Source organism: Natrix helvetica (assembly GCF_964273705.1).
Source record: "Natrix helvetica genome assembly, chromosome: 1".
NCBI classification, from domain to species: Eukaryota; Metazoa; Chordata; class Lepidosauria; order Squamata; family Natricidae; genus Natrix; species Natrix helvetica.
Window position 1 is genome coordinate 27,482,038 of NC_138548.1, and position 22,365 is coordinate 27,504,402.

The following is a 22,365-nucleotide window of genomic DNA, read 5'->3' on the forward strand; positions in this document are numbered from 1 at the left end:
TCCCCTGCTAGCTTTGCTTTTTCATTATTTAGTAAGCAAACTTTTTAAAAAAATCATCTCAGGAACCACACACCTAACGGTAATCTTGCTGTTATAGATTTGGCAGGCCTAACCGAAATAAATAAAGGAGTCAGGCCAGGCCAGGCTCTTTAACAAATACAGGGCTTGATTAAACTTAATTTACTCAAATGTGTGCTTTTTTTTTTCTTGATGTCCTGAAGATTCAGTTCAAAGATGACCGACGAAAGACAAGGATGAGCATCCCACTGCATCCCCTAATATAGATTTGGAAATAAAATAAGGAAGTTTCCCCCAGAAAACCAAAGTTGAACTCTCCTCCCAAAAATCTTACCGTAGTTCCACACAGTATGTGACATATTCTCACCCTTTATTGTCTTAACAATTTTTAACTTCAGTCCTCCCAGAACCTATTGATTGACTCCATCAGTATATTGTTCGTCTCTATATTAGGAACTAGGAGAGTACAGAATCAATTCAAAATCTGCATTTTAATTTGGAGGATGTTGGCTAAAGCTAATTTTAAATACAGACTTTCTCTGATTCACTGGCTTTGTTATGTATGCATACCTGCTATATTGTACCATATAGTAGTATTGGCTCTCCTTGAATTCACTAATTATAGAAAAAGTGACATCGACACTTAAATCTGATGCAAAAGGAGCAGCTCTGCTGCTTGATACAGAACTATTTCCTTTTCTGGCATATTTATAAATAAATTATGGAAGGATACATTTCTGCCTTTTTAAAAAAAAAATCCTTCCAGGTATGCCAGGGTTTATTGTTTTTTTAAAAATTGTTTTTTTTAAAAAAAATACAAGTAATAACATATTATTTGTTTAGACTAATGAATTTCTTTCATTATTTAGGCAAGGAAGGGAAAAACAATGTGAAGAATAATTGTGTTCTCTATATAGCAGTTGAACAGATAAGGAATTTCTATCTACACGGGGATCTCATTTAATCAGATTGAGTTCATCTAATATGATTAAACAAACAAACAAACAAATAAAAAATAAATAAAACAGGCATTTGCACTAGCCAGTATTTTTAAGAAATTTACAAGACGTGGCTTGTTATTAAAAAAAAAAAAAGCCAAACATATACTGTCTCTGAATGTGAGTCTTTTTCTAGTTACCATCCTCTGCAGTCACCCCAGTTCTCATCTCAACAATTGAGATGAGACAACAACTCCCAGAATTCCTGGCCAATAGGGCCAAAGCTGCAAGCCATTTTCAGTTGAAAACACATTATACTGAGGAGACCACAGGCTAATATCTTTCTTAAAATGTTTTAATCTGGTGGATATTTGAAACATGGCTGATATATTGATTCTGTCTTGTATGAAGAACTCTCTTTTTTTCTTTCCCAAAGCTTGAAAAGGATAATATTTACTTGCTTTCTCCAACTCTCTTTTAAAAATCTCATTTTATTGATTTGGGTCAAGGTTCTGCTTTGTTCTAAATGTCAACCGAGAGAACTCATACTGTCATTCACGGAACATGGTTCAGTGTGCCACCTCAGAGTCCCATAGAACCTATTCCATACTGAATGAAGACTTACATAAAATGCTTGACCATTTAAGCCAACCAATGAATTTTTAGCTTCCCAATTTCTTCCACTTTATTTGTCTCACCTTGGGGTCCTTTTCGTAGTAGTATTGCTGAGTGCGGATCCACCTGCCCACCAGGTGATCCCGTACAGTGTGAGCCAGGGCAAAGTAGTAGTCCCGAGGAGTGGCCACATTGCGGTCCTTAACAAGGGTAAAATGTAGATGTCGATTAAAGCCCTTTTTCAGCTCAGCCACATTCTCCACTCCAACAATGCCACGAATGCTGATCTGTTTACGCTTCTCCTGGTCGGTGAGGGGACGAGACATGGCTGCTGAGGCTGTGATCTGGAGAAACAGAGCAGAAAGATTTGAATCTGATCTGCTTTCAGCACCGACAGAGCACTGACCTCTGGGTCCTGCAGCCAGCTTCTCTCCTCCTCTCTTTGGGACTAGGTTCTGCTCGAAGGGAGGAGTTTAATGCCAACAGCGTCCCAGGTTTAAGCAGGGCCTCCAAAGCTGAATCCCAGTCTCTCTCCAAAGAGGGTTGTGTGTATGTGTATGTGTGTCAGAGATCCACGAGCCAAACTCAAATGCATCGAGCTGGGTCCAAGTCCAACGCTATGTAATCCCTTGTATTATATTAGAAATGCAAATAAAACCATGTTTAAAGCAACGCCCCCACAGAAACCTGTTGCCTCTGAATGCTGACCCTGTTCCAAAAGAGGCAAAAGGGAGAAAACATCCACCCCAAAAGGTCTTTCCTCCAAAACTGAGAGAATCCTGAATTCTGGCTACAACACTAGAGATTGTAGGACAGAATGTACACTATATCGGGGTGAAATCCAGCAAGTTCTGACAAGTTCTGGAGAATCGGTTGTGGAAATTTTGAGTAGTTCAGAGAACTGGAAAATGCTACCTCTGTCTGGCCCCAGAGTGGGGAGGGAATGGAGAATTTTGCAGTATCCTTTCCTTGCCACGCCCACCAAGCCACAGCCACAGAACCAGCAGTAAAAAAAAATGAATTTCACCACTGCACTATATACATACAATACAATACAATAGTAGAGTTGGAAGGGACCTTGGAGGTCTTCTAGTCCAATCCCCTGCCTAGGCAGGAAATCCTATACCGTTTCAGACAAAGATGATATACAAAAGATGAACAAAAGATGGGACAAGAATATCAGGGTCTCTTCTTTCTTATGAGGAACAATGTTGTAGGACAGGGATGGCAAACCTATGGCACACGTGCAACAAGTGGCACGCAGAGCCCTCTCTTCAGGCATGCGAGCCGTCACCCCAGCTCAGTTCGACCACGCATGCGTACGCACCTCCCGCCAGTCAGCTGATTTTTGGATCTCTGCCGCGCATGTGTGGGAAAGCGTGGCACATGCGGGAGACGCTCGCACATGCATGGGGGAGGCAGGGGGGAGCACGGGGTGTGTGGCACCTCCCCTGCGGCCTGTTTTTGGTCCCTGGAGGCTGCAGAGAGGCCTACTAGGCCCCAAAATGGGGACACAGGGGGCAGGAAGGGTAATGCCACCCCACTCCAGGGGAAGGTTACTGCAAAATCCCCATTTCCTCCCAATCAGCTGGGACTCGGGAGGCAGAGGATAGATGGGGATGGGGCCAATCAGAGGTGATATTTACTGGTTCACTGAACTACTCAAATTTCCATTACTGGTTCTCCAGAACTGGTCAGAACCTGCTGAATACCACTTCTGCACAAGAGGCACAATTCAATTACTGAAAGGGCATCCCAATCAAGAGAACTTTTTTATTTAATTGTAGATTTTCCTTTTCCAATGTAATGCCAAATATGTAGTACTACAACATCCTTCATCCCCAACTACCATGAACAGTGATGATAAAAGTTGCTAAAAATGTAAGAACTGGGGGGGAAAGAACAACCCAACAATTTCAAAGCTGATTTGCAGATACATGACATACAACAAAACCAACAGAAGTTTTAGATTTGAAAAATTAAGATTACAACGAGTTTGACCAGTTTATGGATCAGGCCCCCCTCTGACATAAGGAACACAGTAGAAACACAGTACAGGTAGTCCTTGAGTTACGACCACAACTGAGCCCAAAATTTCTGCTGTTAAGTAAGACATTTGTTAAGTGAGTTTTGCTCCATTTAACAACCTTCTTTGTCACAGTTGTTAAGTGAACCACTACAGTTCATAAGTTAGTAAACCAGTTGTTAAGCAAATCTGGCTTCCCCATTGACTTTGCTAATCAGAAGGTCGGATAAGGTGACCACATGACCTTGGGACACAAAAAAAGTCATAAATATGAACCAGTTGCCAAGCATCTGAATTTAGATCACATGATCACTGAGATGCTGCAAAGGTCATAACTATGAAAAACGGTCATAAGTCATATTTTACAGTGCTGTTGTAATTTTAAACGGTCACTAAATGAACTGTTGTAAGTCAAGGACTACCTGTATGTTCTTTACGAGCCTTGGTGGCACAGTGGTTAGAGTGCAGTACTGCAGGATACTTCTGCTGATTGCAATTTGGCAGTTCAAATACCACTAGTCTCCAGGTTGACTCAACCTTTCATCCTTCTGAGATGGGTAAAATGAGGACCCAGATTGTTGGGGGCAATATGCTGACTCTGTAAACTTCTTAGAGAAGGCTCTAAAGCACTGTAAAATGGGGAGAAAGGAGCTGACATCGCGACAGTACGACATACGACCTCGGAGCTCCGAGATCGCAGTCGACACTTTTGCTGCTGGATGGTCCATTGGACCTAAACCGTCCCGAAGAGACGGTGACAGGGAAGAGTACGTCTTGCTGATCTCAAGGATGTAAAATATATAACTTGATATGAATCATAGGTGAAGACTGTGGAAGGGATGCACAAAAGTTCTTTGTAACCAATTGACACACTTTCTACAATTTGTAATGGAAGATGATTTTAAGGTGTTTGTGTTTATTCAAAAAATAAAAATTTTATTTAAAAAAAGCATTGTAAAATGGTATATAAGTCTAAGTGCTATAGCTATATATTCAAAAAGAACATTTTTTTTGCCCAATTCAATTGGGAATGCAGTCATATAGCCCATTGTTGTTGTTAGTTGTGAAGTCATGTTTGACCCATCGCAACCCCATGGACAACATTCCTCCAGGCATTCCTATCCTCTACCATCGTCTTGAGTCTATTTAAGCTCAGGCCTACTGTTTCAGTGACTCCATCCAGCCACCTCATTCTCTGTCGTCCCCTTCTTCTTTTGCCCTCAATCTTTCCCAGCATTAGGTTCTTCTCCAGTGAGTCCTTCCTTCTCATTAGGTGGCCAAAGTATGTGAATATAGCCCATATCACCAGTTATATCTAGACAAGAGGATTAAGTTGAGTACTTCAAAGTCTAGAACAGTTTTTCTCAACTTTGGTCACCTTATCTGGCCTTTTAACTCCCAGAATTCAGCCTAGTGTTAACGTTCACACTTGTTAAAGTGAGCAGGGTTAGAAACACACAACATACCAAGCCTGCTTAGTTTTAACTTTACTTTTATTCTTCCTAAATCTGTGGGCTGGTCATCTTATTTGATGAATTGGGGCAGTTGTTCAACCAGAAAATGGGTTAGAAAAGTCACTTCCACTGGGTTCAATGAGATTTATTTCCCAGCAAGGATGTTTGTCATGACAACACCACTTTGGATTCAATCCCAGGCAAAAGCTATTTGTACTTTATATGTCTCTCTTCCAGAAGCTAAAAGGGATGCACATAATTTCTTCCTTTATATTTTATACTGCACACTTATAACCTCGGGCGCACCAAGGAACTGCCCCATAAACTGCTGGGAATTTGATCTCAGTTCTCCCCAATCCAAGAGCAATAGTATAACAGAAGTCTCAAATGCCACTAAGCCATCATTTATTTCACCACTTTCTTCTATATTAGGGCAGAAACCTGGTGGATATGCTCAAACTAAACCACCAAACCTGGCTGGAAAAGCACAACTTGCAATCAGTTCACACCTTTTGATCGAAGGCAAAGGCAAACACATTAGGCACTAGCTTCTGTCGCCAAAGAGCGTTTTCCCTTTCTTCCTGCAGAGGTGTGGGAGTTGCGCGGTCTGTTATTTTACCTGTCACTTTTGCGCAGCGACTGTCCTGCTCGCTTCCACCTGGAGGAGGAAGAGGCAGTGTAGAAAGGGGTCAGAGAGCCTCCCTTCCTCTTCCATCTACGGAGCGAGAAAGGGGGTTGGGATCGGGGGGGGGGCGAGGGGGGCCTTCTTCCCTGGCTTCCCCCCCCCCCCCGTTGGCAAAGAGAGATCGAGAGCGCTTTCCTCCGGCGCTCCGATGCTAGGTAACTACTCCGAAGCCCTTCCGCGTTCCAGGAGCCCCAGGGCGTGTCCCCAGATCCACCCTGCCTGCGCCTTGTCCACGCAAGACAAAAGTCCGCGCAGAGCAGACCCAGAGGCCGATCGGTGTTAAAGAACAAAGGACAAGACAACCAATCTACCTGCTCTCGATCCTAGGACGAGGGATCTTCTTGCGCCTCCTCTCTCCGAGCTCGAGTTAGCCGAAGTGCTTTTCCTCCAGGAAAGGGGCAGACCCAAGCCCTCTTTTTTATAGATTGCCATTCGTCGGGTTCCACGCCTGTCCGGAGTCTGGCACCGCCTCCTTATCGTTGGATGGGGAAGTTTTTTCTTGCCCGCGGGGTGGGGTGAGGAAGGGACTGGACTGGAGCGGCGAGCTGGGCTGCCGGTAAGGAAGGCGAGGGGGGTGGATTCGGTGCCTTGAAGGGCGTGATCTGGCCTGCCCGATGCGCGCCCAGCCGTCTGTGCTTCTCCTGGCTCCAGAGCTGGCCTGCTCCTGGGCCCGTTTGGAAGCCTTGCGTTGGCTCGAACTGGGCAGGCTGGCAGGATCTTGCCATGTTCTGTAGAGAAGAGCACCGGGAGAAAGACGTGACAGCGGAAATCAGAAGGGCTGAAGCAGAAGAAGCATTTAGAAAGGAAAAGGCGACCGAGGGAGCAAATGTAGCCTTGGGTGATCAGAGGACGAGGAGCGAGCCCTGCTGGGCAGGTGTAGTTCAGAACGTTCCCCCCCCCCCCCAAGGGCAAAGGAAGGTCGTGAGAAAAGGGAGGAACCATCGAGGTAGACGTCCATGGAGATTCTCAGTCATCCAGGTCGTGGTTGTCCCAAAAGTGTTTTTTTCCCCCCAAGAGGCAACGGGACTTTCTGGTTTTTCTTTGAAGGTGTTTCGCTTCTCATCCAAGAAGCTTCTTCAGCTCTGACTGGATCCAGTCAGAATTGAAGAAGCTTCTTGGGCGAGAAGCGAAAAGTCAGTGAGGAAACCAGATTCCCTTTACAACCTTATTTACTAATTTAACAACTGCAGCGACTTGCTTAACAAATGTAGCAAGAAAAGTCGTAAAATGAGGCGAAACTCAACTCCATGTCTCACTTAGCAACATAAATGTTGAGCTCCATTGCGATTGTAAATTGTGGACTACCTGTATACTGTACAGTAATTCACCTCCATAGGAATCCTTTAGACAGGGTTTTTCAACATCTGTTGACTAGAGGACTGCATTAATATCTGCCTGGCATGTCCACTAAACCTACACTGCAAAATTTGCTAGGGTTAGGGTCTTTTGGGATCCTTCGTTTCCCCCCAAAAAAAGTAAACATACATTCTCTGGGGGACACCAAAGCAATGCAAGAAAGCATATGTGGCTTGTGGCTTATACTTTTTGTGCCCTATCTTTTAAAGAAAGACTGTGGGGACTGGCACAAAAGTGGCCATGGGCACAGAGTCCGCCTAGATTCCTGCCTATCAGGCATCCTGACCCAAAGACCTTAAAATAAATAATTAAAACTTAACTAAACTAAAAAAAAAAGTGGGGGAATTGGAAAGTTGCAAAACTTTTATTTATTTACAAGATTGCCTATAGGCTTTACTAGGATGATAGCATCTCTCTGATAACTTTTTAAAAACTATAAATGTCTGGCATGAGAGTCACGCTCATCATAAAATTCATGATATGCCCCCATCCTTTTTGTCCTTTCTCTCTGACATCAAAATGCAGAAAGTGTAGAAACTGGAAAGCAAAGATTTAGGACCATTTCATTTCATGCATTACTTCTGGGAATAAAGGAATAGCTGAGCATAGAACTGATTCGTGGGGTTTAATGAAGGGATAATGTGTATCTGCGTAGGAGCCAGGAGAAACAGAAGTAAGGGACAATGAAAATTTAGTTGCAGTTAATGGCTGATACAATCTGTAAAGAAATCTGAAGAGTCATTAAACTGAGGACAAAAGATTTTGTAGCCACATCTGATTTTTTTTCCTGTTCTTTAAAGTATTACAAGATACTTTTGTTTATCCGTTGGAAATGTGAATAATTGTTGGTTATAAACGATCCGTTTCCGGCTTCGGAGGGGTCTGGGGGAGGCCATTTTTGCCCTCCCCAGGCTTCAGGAAAGCCTCAGGAGCCTGGTGGGTTGCACGCTAATGTGCAGGGGGGAGGGAAGATTGAGTAGGCACGTGTGTGTGTGTGCAATAACACGCACACAATTTTGGCACGCCGTAAGAAAAAGGTTCCCAATCACTGCCATAAACCAAAGCTAAGCAAACCATGATTGTGAGTGATAGTCTGAATCCAGGCTCTATTTGGAATGCAGTAAAAAGGGTAAAAAGCTTTGGAAGAAAGCAACATTTTCTTTGCAGAATACCACCCATATAATTAATTAATAAATAAGGCATGGTTACACTGCCATCATGTGGAAAGTAACAAGACGTGGGGCCAGGGTGAAATAAACAGGCCTATAGATTTCTCCTGAGCCTGCATTTATTTCATTGTCTGGGAGAACACTGAGTCCATGTTGACCATTGAAATGAATGAGATTGAATATTGCCAGTTAATGCCTCCAAATATTATTTCCTATTCATTTTGATGTTTACCAATTAAAAAAACCCACTTCTGTTACGAAGTTTTGACGGTGGCTGTTCTCACAGGTAAAACTTAAATACATATCGCTCTCACAGAGAGGGACTCCTCCAGGTGCCGTCCACTAAGCAATGCCAGAGGGCGGCGCCGAGGGGTAGGGCCTTCTCTGTGATGGGCCCAGCCCTCTGGAATGAGCTCCCCCCCGACATTAGGACAACTACCGATCTCCGCTCCTTCCGCACAAAACTCAAGACCCACCTGTTCCAACTAGCCGGCCTGGCTTGAATTATAACTACATTCTCTAATCCCCCTGGACAATTTTAAATTTTAAATTAATTCTGACTTTTTGGGTATTTTAATTGTTTTAATCTTACTGTGTTGTTTTAACTCATGATTATTTATTTATGTATTGTAAAATGTTTTTGTATATACCTCCTCCTCGTCATTTGTTTGTGTATTGAATTGTACGCCGCCCCGAGTCCCTTTGTGGAGAGGGAGGGGCCTATAAATTGAATAAATAAATAAATAAATAAATAAATAAATAAATAAATAAATAAATAAATAAATAAATAAATAAATAAATATCAGCTAAAGCATTCATGTGAAAAACCAGTTTGGCATAGTGGTTAAGGCTTCAGGCTAGAAACAGGAAAGTCATAAATTCTAATCCCGCCTTAGGCATAAAGCCAGCTGAGTGGCCTTGGGCTGATCAGTTTCTCTCAGCCCTAGGAAACAGGTAGGGACAAACCACTATTGAAATCTTACTAAGAAAACTCCAGTGACTTGTCCACTGTCCAGACAAACACCAGAGGTCAATACTAACTGGACACCACATATCTGCACAAAAGTATACATCTAGAATTTGCAGAAGTTGTTTTCTCGTCTTCTCTTAGACCAGTGATGGCTCACCTTTTGGTTGTCGTGTGCCCAAAGTGTGCCGCACCCATAATGCAATATGCATGTGACACCCCTTTGCGCCCTGCGCATGCACACACAACCCCCCTGCCCCCCCACGCCCCATTTTGGGCCTAGTAGGCCTCCCTGCAGCCTCCTGGGACCAAAAATGGGCTGTGGGGGGAAATGCTGCACCCCCACACTTCCTCCTGCCCCCCACATTCGTGCATGACCCCCCCTACCCCTCCCTGCACGCACATCTCCCGCATGCACCCTGGCCCCTGCGCATTCGCTGCAGAAGCCCAAAAATTAGCTGGCCGGTGGGAGGTGTGCTCGCATGCGCAATCGAGCTGAGCTGCAGTGATGGCTCACGTGCCCACAGGGAGAGCTCGGAGTGCTGCTTGTGGCACATGTGCCATAGGTTCGCCCTCACAGTCTTAGACCTTGAAAGTATGCCCAGTACAGCATAAGCAGAGGTATGTTATGCAAGAGACATCCAATTTGCTCTTTGTGATATTTTTTCTGGTTGTTTAAAATGTTTAAATACATGAGCTGTTGGATTTATAAAATGATGACCTCTTCTTTTAGACTCTGTTGCAGGTAATTTAGACTGTTTTCTGAGATGTTTTTCACGAGCTGAGAGATTTTGAGGAAGGGAAGCCATCGGCAGTGTGGTATTTCTGTTATTTCCCCCAATATAAAGAGGATTTCTCAGTTTGGTGGGCAAATCCCTGGGATTGTGAAGATTTGTGCCAAATCTGTACACCCACAAATGCACACTCAAGCTCATATTTTGTCCCAATATTCATACATTGAGAATGACCAGGAAACCGAAGTCATCACAGCAGGTCAGGACAACATGATGTGTGAGGGAAAGAAGGAGATACTGGTATGGGTAGGTATGGTGGGAGTTTAATAATTTCTTTTAGCAAGATTCATTAGCAAGATGATGACTGTAACTGCACATTCTATTCTCCACCTCTTTCTGCTGTGTGCAAAAAAGGGGGAGGGCCTGCACAGTTGTGGCCACCATCTAGACCCGTGATGGCGAACCTATGGCACAGGTGGCACGCAGAGCCATATTTGGTGGGATGCCAGCCGTCAGCTCCGGCACGCTTGTGTGTGCCAGCCAGCTGATTTTCCCCCTTCCCCAGGCTTCAGGAAAGCCTCCGGAGGCTATGGAGGGTGAAAAACAGCCCCAACAGGCCAACCGGAATTCTGGTTGGCTCGTTAGGGTTGTTTTTCACTCTCCCCAGCCTCCGGAGGCTTTCCTGAAGCCTGGGGAGGGCAAAAATGGCCTCCACCACTATCCCGGACGGATTGTTTCCGAACTTCCAGTTGGGCTGTTGGGGCTATTTTTCGCCCTCCCCAACCTCCGGAGACTTTCCTGAAGCCTAGGGAGGGTGAAAAATCAGCTGGCTGGCATGCACATGCGCAGGCCAACCAGAAGGGCCAACCAGAAGTTCAGAAATGATCCATTTCCAGCTTCTGGAGGGCCTCTGGGGGAGGCCGTTTTTGCCCTCCCCAGACTTCAGAAATGCCTCTGGAGCCTGAGGGGGGGGGTCATGCGCACATGTGCAGGGGGGCTGGGAGATTGAGTGGGCATGCGTGCATTCCAGCTCGCGGGCGTGCAATGTTGGCACGCCATAAGAAAAAGGTTCACCATCACTGGTGTAGACTTTTAAACCGCTATGAATATTGCTGGTATTATAGCTTTCCTGTTCAAATCTGAACACACAAACACCACACACCACCACACCACACACACACACACACACACACACTTCCTCAAATATACACCCAAAAGGCAGTAGAAATTTGTAGTTCTCCACCTATTCTTTTTATTAGAACAATACATAGGACCCCGGTGGGCCTGGAGGGCAGCTGTTTAGAGCTAACAATTGCCAATGACATGTTATGCATCACTAGGAATCTATTCTAAGCATCAGGAACATTATAAGGAAGCAGAACAGATGTCTGTGGAAAACAGGGCTGTAGTGGCCCAGCCACCAAGCCTCTTTAGAAACGTAAAACCGTGAGGAGATATGTGTCATCTTGGAACCTGACTCCTTTGCAGCAAAGAAAATCAACAATATGAATGCAAAATAGCACCCATTGAATAAATTAGGTAAACATAAACAAGGCAATCAAATCAAGAACACTGTCACCACAGAGAAAGATGAATTCAACAGGGAAGGAATCCTTGGTGAGAACCAGCAACCTATTTACAGACATGTCTTTTCTTGTTTTGTTTCAGAGTGTTGTTTTATTTTCGTGGCCATATTGTTTCATATGATCGTTTTCTTCAGCTCCTCCTTGGCTTATCTCCACTCCGCATTAAAATAATGGGAAAAATCATTAATAATTTAATGATATGATACATTGGTAAAGGAAAAAAAACTATTTCTGTTGTCACAAACACAACGGTGGTTTTTTTTTTTTTGCTTTGGTGTGTGTGTGTGAGAGAGAGGGAGGGAGGGAGGGAGGGAGGGAGGGAGGGAGAGAGAGAGAGAGAGAGAGAGAGAGAGAGAGAGAGAATATGAACTAAATTGAAAGCAACCACTATGGAGACCAGCATGCTATCTGTGGTTGGAGGAAAAAAATACAATGACAGCAACCATAATGAACAAATGTGGAAAATATATTATGTACATAATTAGCCTAAATAATCAGTCACCTTCAAGCGGGGGAGCAAGATTCATTGGCAGAGAGTGATAAGCATAACTTTCAGAGGTGACTTCCTCTAAAATAGCACCAATCTGAACCCCCCCCCCCCAAGTGGTCCACATGCATTGATGTAGAAGCAGTGGAAGTCCCAACCTGTGAAGGACCATCCACCACAATCTCCATGAAAGTGATGTCAAACTCTTAAACCCACAGCCTGCATGGGCAGCACAATCTCTTTTTGAGCTAGACCAAGCCATACAATTTAACTATTTCTAACTGCCATGAAACTACTAAGTTTCAAGAAGTCCCTCTCTTTTCAGGTCCTTCTCTCCAAGTTGAGGGACTTCAGGAGAACTTGGGTCTGCATCATCAAAACACCAGGGCTCATTTGTACTTTTATCTCCTGCTGGAACAGCATCTTAGCTGTTTCCAAACTCTCCTAATTTCTACTATCTGATATTCACTTATTGCTTTGCTACTTTGTTCATTGTTGAATGTAAACTTATAACAAACTATCATCTTTTGGCATTGCCAAGCAAGACGCTAGGATCTTCCAAAGAAAGTAGCAAAGTTCCATGGAATACATACAAACTGCACAAGTACCTAGGGCTAGGCCATAACTCATTTTTCATGCTAATGATTTAAATGTGCATCAATCTCTGCTTATATTAGGCACCACTCCTTCTCTCCTTTTGCACTACAGCCAAACATAATGTAGGTCTTCTGGAATGATAGGCCACTGCAAAACCGTTCATTCTAACCCAGCAGAAATGTAGGATTGTAGCATTACAATTGCAAAATGTTAACAATGCCAGGATACGGAAATAAAGCAGTGATCAAGATAAAAGAGAATATTAAAAAATCTCATGGAGCATCTTTTGATGACTCAACATGAATTGGCCTGGTTTCACAGCTAGGAATCCTGAAATGTTACCATGGCAGAGTTCATTTCTTGAAAAGAAGAACACACCGAGGAGGCATCTTTGCTTTTCCATACATTAGCTACAAATATGTGCTCGGTCTGATACAGCATGCCCTCTTTTTTTTTAAAATAGATGCAACACTTTCACTATAGCTATGAAAAATGCTGTTGCCTAAAATGGCTGACAAAATGCTCACATTTATGTCTGGGAGAAAAGACGTGTGATAAGCGCCAGTGTACAATCAAGAGAAAGTCATACCCATATAATAGTTTGCTTACAGAAACAAAACAAAAAAAAAACACCTCAAGAGATACTTCCCCCATCCCCGTAGTTTATTTAGAAATATTGTCAAGAAATAATGCTCTGTGTTTATGTGATCAGGGAAATTCCCTTTAAGAACAATGACAATAGCAAAATGGTTGCCTTGTATCTTCCCAAAGTGGTAAGTGACATCTGTAGGAAGCCATAAGTCAAGTTGGTTGCTTTGCAAACCATCCAGTAATCCAAAGCACGGGTCAGCATCCAGAATCCCAGCTGCCTCTGTAGGAGCCTGAGTCTTGGACAGGGTTCTCCAAAATGGTACTTGACCGGCATTTTTCCCAAATACCATGGGGCCCAGCAGATTGGCAACATTTGGTCTTGGTTAGGTTGATGGCTCAATAGGGCTCTTCAGATACAATCATATGCTGAACTTATTTGTATCATCTGTTTCCCCTGTTAGCTTGCCACGGAGAGGTAGAACCATCTTGGATGGTTTGGCAGAAGATAATGGCTATCTATGAATGACACTTGTTTTTGCTAGCAGGATGTTGATTCTGCAACATAGCTAGGGTTTATTGCATTTGGCTCCATAATTTTGTAATGATGATGATGATTTAGGAAAGTCTGGCTTTGGACTTGTTTCACATGACAAAACTAATATGAACTAAGAATCCTAGATTGTTTAGATCTCCCTTGCATTCAACACACTCTCAAGACTGGAAGGAAAAATTTAAAAAGCTGCACTAGATGTTTTGAACAAAAGAGAATCAAGCATATCTGATGGAGTTGCTATCTCAGAAGATTGACTCGGTAAACCAATCATGGTTTCAATTTACAGCCAACTTTGCATCTATCTTCCACTTACCCAGCTCAACTTGTCTTCTATGATTAACTAATTCATTAATTAGGAATCCGATGGCAGAGTGGTTAGAATGCAGTAGTGCAGGCTAACTCTGACCACAGCCTGGAGTTCGATCATGACCAGTTCAAGCTTGTCTTAGACCTCCATCCTTTCGAGGTAGGTAAAATGAGGACCCAGATTGTTGGGGGCAATATGCTGACTCTGTAAACCGCTTAGAGAGGGCTGTAAAAGCATTGTGAAGCGGTATACAAGTCTAAATGCTATAGCTATTTGTGGGAAATAAGGTAAGGGAAGAATTCCTATGTAAGCTAGTTTGAGATCTAAGAGAAAAATGTGATGTAACTCTAATGTTGCTATTATTGTTGCTATTATAAGAAACCACATGGCAGCCTCACTGCATGTAACCTAGAGATTCCTGCTGTTGTTCAAAAAAAACCCACCTTGTTTCCTGTTTTCTGCATTGGTGATGATCTGCAGTGCCTATTGTTCTGATTGAAAAAGTGGTCTATGAATTAAAAATGAGGAATGATTTCCTTTAGTAAGTGTGTGGATGTTGTGAGCTCTCTCTGTTCCAACACAAGTGCTTGCCTACCATTTCAGTGGAAATAATATGATCATCTTTCTGTTTGCTTTCACTGGAAAAATAAAACACTGGATTTTTAAAACTATTAATTCTGCATGGCTTTGTATATAGATTCTCAATCTTTAATCTCAGGATAATCCATAAGAAGACACAAGGTATCTCTGTCACGGGTACCAATATGAACTTATTTTTAAAGGAGCCAATAAAAATGCCAAAGATTTGGCATTCCTGCTCCAAATTAGTATCATGAGATTTGGCAATCGTGTGAGGTTTGGACCATTTTTAAAAATCATTTTTTAATTTAATTCTGGGATCCTGTGGCCACTATGTTTGATGGCATCTGCTTATGTAATGGTCTCCAAAGGATTTTGTGATATTTGGAGACACACGTAGCCAGGATGATGCCAAAACAAGATATGTGCTGTGGTGTCGCAACATAAACTCCACCCTTTCATATCTACGTTGCAACAGTGCATGCAAATATGGCAAGGGTAGAGCTTCCATTGTGGTATTTATTATTATTATTATTTGTCCCTACAAACACCAACTACACCAACCCAATCCCAATACTTTTTGATGATATTCTTCATGGAGAAAGACTGCAAAGGAGGAGAAGTTGGAGATGAAGTTAGATGGACTCAGAGAAAGCAATTCTTGCAAGCCATCAGGGCGTAGAAACGTTTGGCGTGCCATTTTTGAACTTAATCCACAACAATATATCTCTTCTCTGGGAGTCAAAGTGGTCCAACCTCATCTGCTATGTCATGATTTCTGATTTGCACTCAAGGAAAAGGAAAAAAAACCCTTTAGCAAGGAATAAAACCAAAACTGGAAACAAGAGTTACACCTCGGATTATCCAGGAATTCTGTGATCAACCAAAAAGCAAAAATAGCAAAGCTAACTCACGCACAGCATGTGGGGTTAGAGAAACTAGGGGGTGGGGGTGGGGTGGTCAATTGCTGCACCTTGTTGAGGTGCCAAGTCTGCTTTGTCCTTGTTTTTCTTTAGTTTCTGCCCCTCTGCTTTTTTTTATTAAAAAAAAATGGTTTTTGCTGCTTTGGAGTTGCCAGATGACCAGATATTCTCCTTCTTGCTCCAGTGAGGTCAATTCTTGAAGAAGGTCAGTGCAGCTCTCTTGATGTGTCCTGAGAAAAAGGCATGAGGGCTTCTCTACTGCAGGGATCCCCGTGCATTGTAGAAGTCCGGGACCGGCAGGCCAGTGTGAAGTGTTACCTGAAACCAAGGACAGATTGGATGGTGTGCAACCTGGAGAGCATTTCAAATCAAATTTTAATCAGCTAGATTTTGCTTTTCCATGATCACAGAACCAACTCTCAGTGAACAAATCCATAAAAACACACCTATTCTCCCAAATATACAACAAATTGATAATGATTTGGTACAAGAATAATAGTTAAATGGGAAGATATTCAATGGTACACCAAAATGTAAACACCTAAGACACTTTAACTCCCCCAGGGTTTTGAAGAAGCCAGCTAAACAAGTGCTTATATTTTTTCTTACCCTGTCAACTTTGGCTAGACTAAGGTCATATTTTTAATGCATAGTTATAACTGTAAAGAGGTTTTTTTTTTAATCCTACAGAAAAGCAAAAAGTAGTCTCTTGAGATGAATGGTGCCCTAGGGAATAAAATGGAGAAAGAGATGGCATTTATAGGAGTGGAGACTATTTTGGTCCAGAGTAAATTTACCATTCGTGGCATGGAGCTCCTTGCTTTCTTACACCCCACTCCTCCAAGCTTCCTGACCTATATTATTATGGAACACTGTTTTGAGTTGAATTTGGGTGGGAGAGTTGCAAAAGCTCTGTTCTGAGAAGGATTTATAACCATATTAATAAATGATCATAACTTAATCTATTGGGAGATTCATTTCCTCATTCTTCCTTCCCATCCCCAGAATGCTTCATTGAAGTTTCATAATCTACAAGATTTAATGGCTACCAAGAGCAGTGTGGGATAAATCAATGGCTTCCTGTTCATTAAGGAAGTGCTTTTGTGTAGTGGTATGAGGGAATGACCTTGGGAGACAGAAAGAACAGCTGCAGGCAAGACAATAGTTTGATAAAATTTAGTCCAGAAGAGGAGAAGTGGTGAATGTGTCTCAGAAGGGACCCTCCTTGGCTTTCAGGAGAGTAAAAGTGAGGGACGACAGAGGTATTTTTGGACTTGCAAGATTACTGTTATCCTTATGAAGTAGTCCAGACAAGAATCATAACCAGGAGTACTAGCTCTAACTTTATTTTAAGGTTACATTAACAGAACCTTGCAAGCCCAAAAATATATCTCTGCACACCTCACATTTACTTCCATGAGAACGAGGAAGGATCCTTTCTGAGACTCTTTTGCCACCCATCCTCCTTTGGACTCAGATTTCATTTATGAGACGCCTTGTCTAGGCCTGTGGCTCTTCTTCCTGTCTCTTGAGGACATTCCCACATACAATTACCCTTTGCCGCAAAACAAATGATGACTGTCAAAAAGCAAAGTTAAGGTGGTTCCACCCCCCTTTCTTTACTAATGTTATTTTTCTAACAACATTTTTGCCACAACCCAAAAATATAGAGAAATTGATTCTGAGTATCAGATTACACAGACAGAGAGTTCAGCTTTGCTTCAATAAGTCCCACAATTGAAATTTGTCTTCAAATTTCCAATATTTAGATTTCTTGGTGTTTTCTGAACTTGGTTATTTTCTTGCCAACATTTCACCTAGTTAGGTAAGGAAACAGTGGTGGGTTTCTGCCGGTTCGCACTGGTTCGGGCGAACCTGTTGGTCAATGAACCCGGAAGTAAGTTCCTGCCCCGGCCCTGTCACTCACTCGCTCACCCCCGCCCGTCCAGAAGCCGCTCCATTGCTCGCTCCCCCCCCCTGCTGAGTGAGGTGGGGAATCCTCCCGTTCCTCCTCTCAGCGATCTTTTGCGAAGGGAAACAGCTCTGAGGGGGGGGGAAGCCTCCCATCGAAAACAGCGCTGTGTGGGGTGGGGAATTCTCCCTTCCTCCTCTCAGCGATCATTTGCGAAGAGGCGGGGAAAAGCCTCCCATCGAAAACAGCACTGAGTGGGGTGGGGAATCCTCCCGTTCCTCCTCTCAGTGATCTTTTGGGAAGGGAAACAGCTCTGAGAGGGGGGGGAAGCCTCCCATCGAAAACAGCGCTGAGTGGGGTGGGGAATCCTCCCTTTCCTCCTCTCAGTGATCATTTGCGAAGGGAAACAGCTCTGAGAGGCAGGGAAAAGCCTCCCATCGAAAACAGCGCTGAGTGGGGTGGGGAATCCTCCCGTTCCTCCTCTCAGTGATCTTTTGGGAAGGGAAACAGCTCTGAGGGGGGGGGGGAAGCCTCCCATCGAAAACAGCGCTGTGTGGGGTGGGGAATTCTCCCTTCCTCCTCTCAGCGATCATTTGCGAAGGGAAACAGCTCTGAGAGGCGGGGAAAAGCCTCCCATCGAAAACAGCGCTGAGTGGGGTGGGGAATCCTCCCGTTCCTCCTCTCAGCGATCTTTTGGGAAGGGAAACAGCTCTGAGGGGGGGGGGAAAGCCTCCCATCGAAAACAGCGCTGAATGGGGTGAGGAATCCTCAGCGATCTTTTGCGAAGGAAAACAGCTCTGAGGGGGGGGGAAGCCTCCCATCGAAAACAGCGCTGTGTGGGGTGGGGAATCCTCCCTTCCTTCTCTCAGCGATCCTTTGCAAAGGGAGGCTTCTCAAAATGGGACGCCCCCATCTCTTTCGCCCTTCAATCCGTCTGTGTCTCTGCCTCTGCCCTCCCCCAATGGCTCAGCATGAAAAACTGGGGGAAACCGTGCAGAGGAAAAGGAGGAGGAAGGAAAGGGGGGGGAGAGAAACGGGGGGAGGAAGAGAGAGAGAGAAATAGTGACTCACAAAGGGGGGAAGTTGGGAGACGCTCCCTCTAAATACTGATGCCCTCTGCTTTTGGGGGGAAAGGCAGCGATCTCAGGAGGGGTCCTTGGTGAACCTCTACCCCCTATTCCCCCTATCCCAGTTAAGCCAGCTCGGTTTGGGACCCAGCCTTTCTAACTTCATTTGGGATCTTGTAACATCCCACTCCCACCCGGTCACATGGCCAGCAAGCCACTCTCACCCGGTCACATGGCCGGCAAGCCACTCCCACCCGGTCACATGGCCGGCAAGCCACTCTCACCTGGTCACATGGCCGGCAAGCCACTCCCACAAAGCAGGCCACACCCACAGAGTAGGTTCCAAATTTTTTTGAAACCCACCTCTGTAATGAAATGTTGACAAACAAATGTCAGCAAGCTCAAGGAGCACCAAGAACCCAAGATTCAACCCTGATGTTCATTTCTAGTTTCCAATATTTAACTTTTTCAGCTTAACTCTTCTGCCACAAGGCAGACAAATGTTATGTCCATTTAGTTTTCTTAATTACCCCTGACATAGTGTCTCTCAGCCTTCCCCCCAAACTGTGTGTTCTAGTAATATAGAGTTACTCTCAAAAATTTCAGCTAATGTAGCTCTTGCTCATTTCTGGGAATCGAAGTTTACACCTGTTGAAGCGGTCACTTCAAAGAAGATTATTTCAAGTCTTTTGTTTCACTCCACCTTAGCCCTGAATTTTATTCCTGCTGTCCTTATAGATGCTGTCTACCTCCATGGTCACTGCACATACCAAGACACAACTTACAACTGGCATTTCTCAACCAGCCAGGTCTCAGCCCATCCTTACTTGCACATTCCGATTGAGACTGACAGCAGGAAAGAATATTCCCTCCATATTCTCGAAGGCCACTGGTCCTTGCTGGTCTTCATTGATGGAGAAAGTCAAGGTCCTCCTGGTCAAATCAAGCAAGATGCCTACAGTGGCACCTTTGGTGATACCTCCTTCAGTCCTGTTGAAAAGAAATGCCACTTAGCATCTATTTAATTTACACTTCTCCTCTTCCAACTTAAAGGGGGTTAGATGGGTACCCATACATTTAGTTTTCACAACAGTTCTGAGAGATAACTCAGACTTAGAAATAATTATTGCCTATAGTTTTTCAATGAAATTTATGGTTCAATTAAGATTTAAACCTACTTTCCACATCCTAGTTCAATGTTCTTGATCACTGCTGTATGTTGACATTTGAGGAATGATCCTGCAAACACATACAAGTTGATATTTTAGATGGCATGGCCCTTTGTGGAGAATGTATGCGTTCCACTAACAGAGGAACACATACGTTCTCCACAAAGAGCCATACCATCTACTTACCATATTTTTCGGAGTATAAAACGCACCTTTTTCCCACAAAAAAGAGGTTGAAAATCTGGGTGTGTCTTATACACTGAATACAGCATTTTTGGCCTCCCGAAACTCCACCCACTTTGCAAATGGGTGCCCATGCATAACCTTTAGAAGCTTCCAGAGTGCTCCTCGGGGTTGAGGGGGGCAAAAATGAGCAAAAACTGTTTTTCGCTCATTTTTGGCCTTCCCAGCCCCAGGAACACTCTGGAGGCCTCCTAAAGGCTATGCATGCCCCCCTTTTTGTCAAAAAACGGGCCCATTTTTGTGAAAAAGGGGGCATTTGGGGAGGTCTGCAGAGTGTAAAAACTTTTTTTTTTAAATTGCCTCTTCAAAATCTTGGTGCGTCTTATACTCCAGTGCGTCTTATACTCCAAAAAATACGGTAGATGCTGAATAGACAACCCAGTGTTTCTGCTCTATTGATTGCACTGTAGGTAGGCTGAAGAATCAGGAACAGGATTCAGCACTGATTTGTTCCAGGAACTTCCAAACAGTGGCTACCTGAGCAAGTTAGAATTCATTATGGTAATATATGCCTTAGTTACTTCAAATTTCCATCTCTACAATGGCCTCCACTTTAGCCTGTTTTTGAAGAATCTTTAGGTTCTTTTTGATCCAGATTCTTGGTCCAGAATATAAAATGTTAGTTGAGATTTATTATATATTGCTTTGGGCTGAATTCAGAAATTTACTGATTATACTTAAAGCTCTAAATCAGCTGAAGATCATTCTGGCTGGAAATTATATTTAAGGTCTACAGTATATGCCCACTTACAAAATCACCTGGCACAATCTACCCATCAAGGTAGAAATATGGATGAGGATGGAGCGGGGGGAGATAAAACATTCTTAGTTGTTGAAGAATATTTATCTCACAGAGTTTAGGTTGTCCCCAGTCTAGCTATCTTTCATCAGAGGAGAAAAGACAATTTTATTCCAGCAAACTTTTGCTCCGCTAAGTGCCTAATTTTTTATTTAAAAATTATCTGATGGTTGTGCTTTGTTGCATTTTTATTGCAAGTGGAGTTTGGGCTCAAGAAAATAAAAACAGGCTGAGCATATCTTCACTGCCAAGGTAGAAGACAGATTAAGGTACTTTCACATGGGATGGATTCTAGAACTATCAGACTGACTACCTTTTAAAAAGCCTTGAACTGGAAATTATTTTCCTTTCTGTCTTCTACCTCAGGAAGGAAAACTTATGGCATGCTCCGAAACATTTCCACTATAGGTTGGAAATGTCGATGTTATAAATGCCAATTTGACTGTCTCAGTTCAGGAGGGAACAAGCGGATTGAAGAACAGAGTTCCTTCTGATTTACTAAAGCTGTTGACTTCAGTCCAGTTAGAACAATTTTGTCTAGCATAGGATGGACTTTTCCTTTTCAATAATACAATATTGCATGCTTTTTATGAAGACAATTTAGTCCCCCATCCCCAGATATTTTAATTAAAAAGTTCACAAAGCAAAAACAACAGAACCAATTTGGAGGCAGTTACCTGTTGGTATGTGAGTTGTTATGCATGAACCAGCTTCGGTTATTATCCACATACATGGCCCAAGCCTTGTCATCTTTTCCTAGCATGACATCCTTCAGAACATCCATTCGGGCAACCCCAAAAGCTGGATCAGGGTGGTTGTCATAGCGATCGATGGATAACTCCCAGTAGTGGAGCCCTTTGGAGAAGCCAGTTTTGCCCAACACAACCCGGTCATCATAGCTGTTGCAGGTAACCGTCAGGTTGTCATTCGAGAAGATGATGTCGGGGTGAGTAGTGCTGGGGTCAAAGGAAAACCAAGCCACTGCAATGCACACAAGCGTGGAAGAGTTATCAGTGTGACTATGGTGGTAGGCAGAGACCCACAGTTGCTGCAGAAAGCTTTGCATGCCGCCATGCAGGGGAAGAATTTGGGTCTGCATTCAGTAAAGACCCTCAAAAGGGCGTTTCTGCAGCAAATCCAAAATGTGGGACAGAGAGGCAAACTGGGTTGGCTTAAAAAGCAAGAGGGTTAGAAAATGTCTATTCTGGTGTTTTTCAACCTTCAAAACTTTTAAGATGTGTAGACTTCAACTCCCAGAATTCCCCAGCCAGCTCCTTTGCTATGCTGGCTGGTGAATTCTGGGAGTTGAAGTCCGCACATCTTAAAATGATCGAGGTTGACAAACTGTGGTCTGTTCAGAGAAAACTCTGCTAAAAAGCCTAAAGGGCTTAGTGAATGGGAGAGCTGAAATGAAATGAAAGACCAAGAATGTGGCCACATATTGTATGACATTCACCATGTAAACGATATCACATAGCATCAGAAAGCTAGCATGCCTGGAGCTAACATGTGTAATAATCAACCTGGATTATTCTACCTGTGGATTTTAGCGTTGCAATGGGCCATTCAGGCTACTGAGTTCAACTGCTT

General features: G+C 43.5%; 2 protein-coding genes across 11 annotated transcripts in view; both read right to left on the minus strand.

The window, feature by feature from the left end:
• The window catches only part of PYGL (glycogen phosphorylase L), a 53,105-nt gene extending 46,866 nt beyond the window's left edge, over nt 1–6,239 (minus strand). For 2 of the 3 annotated variants that reach the window (XR_014176538.1, XM_081967411.1), the window contains exons 1-2: nt 6,048–6,239; nt 1,655–1,915 (exon numbers count right to left, since the gene is read on the minus strand). Coding sequence is in view for 2 of the 3 variants with exons in the window: in XM_081967411.1 (XP_081823537.1) it covers nt 1,655–1,897 (243 nt within the window). In the remaining variant the exon portion in view is untranslated. Of the gene's footprint in view, nt 1–1,654; nt 1,916–5,670; nt 5,810–6,047 lie in introns of those variants that run through there. The other variant, XM_081967412.1, reaches the window with a different exon arrangement.
• Nucleotides 6,240–10,978: 4,739 nt separating this feature from the next.
• The window catches only part of TRIM9 (tripartite motif containing 9), a 73,947-nt gene continuing 62,560 nt past the window's right edge, over nt 10,979–22,365 (minus strand). For 6 of the 8 annotated variants that reach the window (XM_081937160.1, XM_081937159.1, XM_081937157.1 and 3 more), the window contains 3 exons: nt 21,453–21,756; nt 19,392–19,554; nt 10,979–15,903 (listed from right to left, as the gene is read on the minus strand). In XM_081937160.1, the coding sequence (XP_081793286.1) occupies nt 15,841–15,903; nt 19,392–19,554; nt 21,453–21,756 (530 nt within the window). In that variant the 3' untranslated portion in view covers nt 10,979–15,840. Of the gene's footprint in view, nt 15,904–19,391; nt 19,555–21,452; nt 21,795–22,365 lie in introns of all 8 variants that reach the window. The other 2 variants (XM_081937163.1, XM_081937162.1) reach the window with 1 other exon arrangement.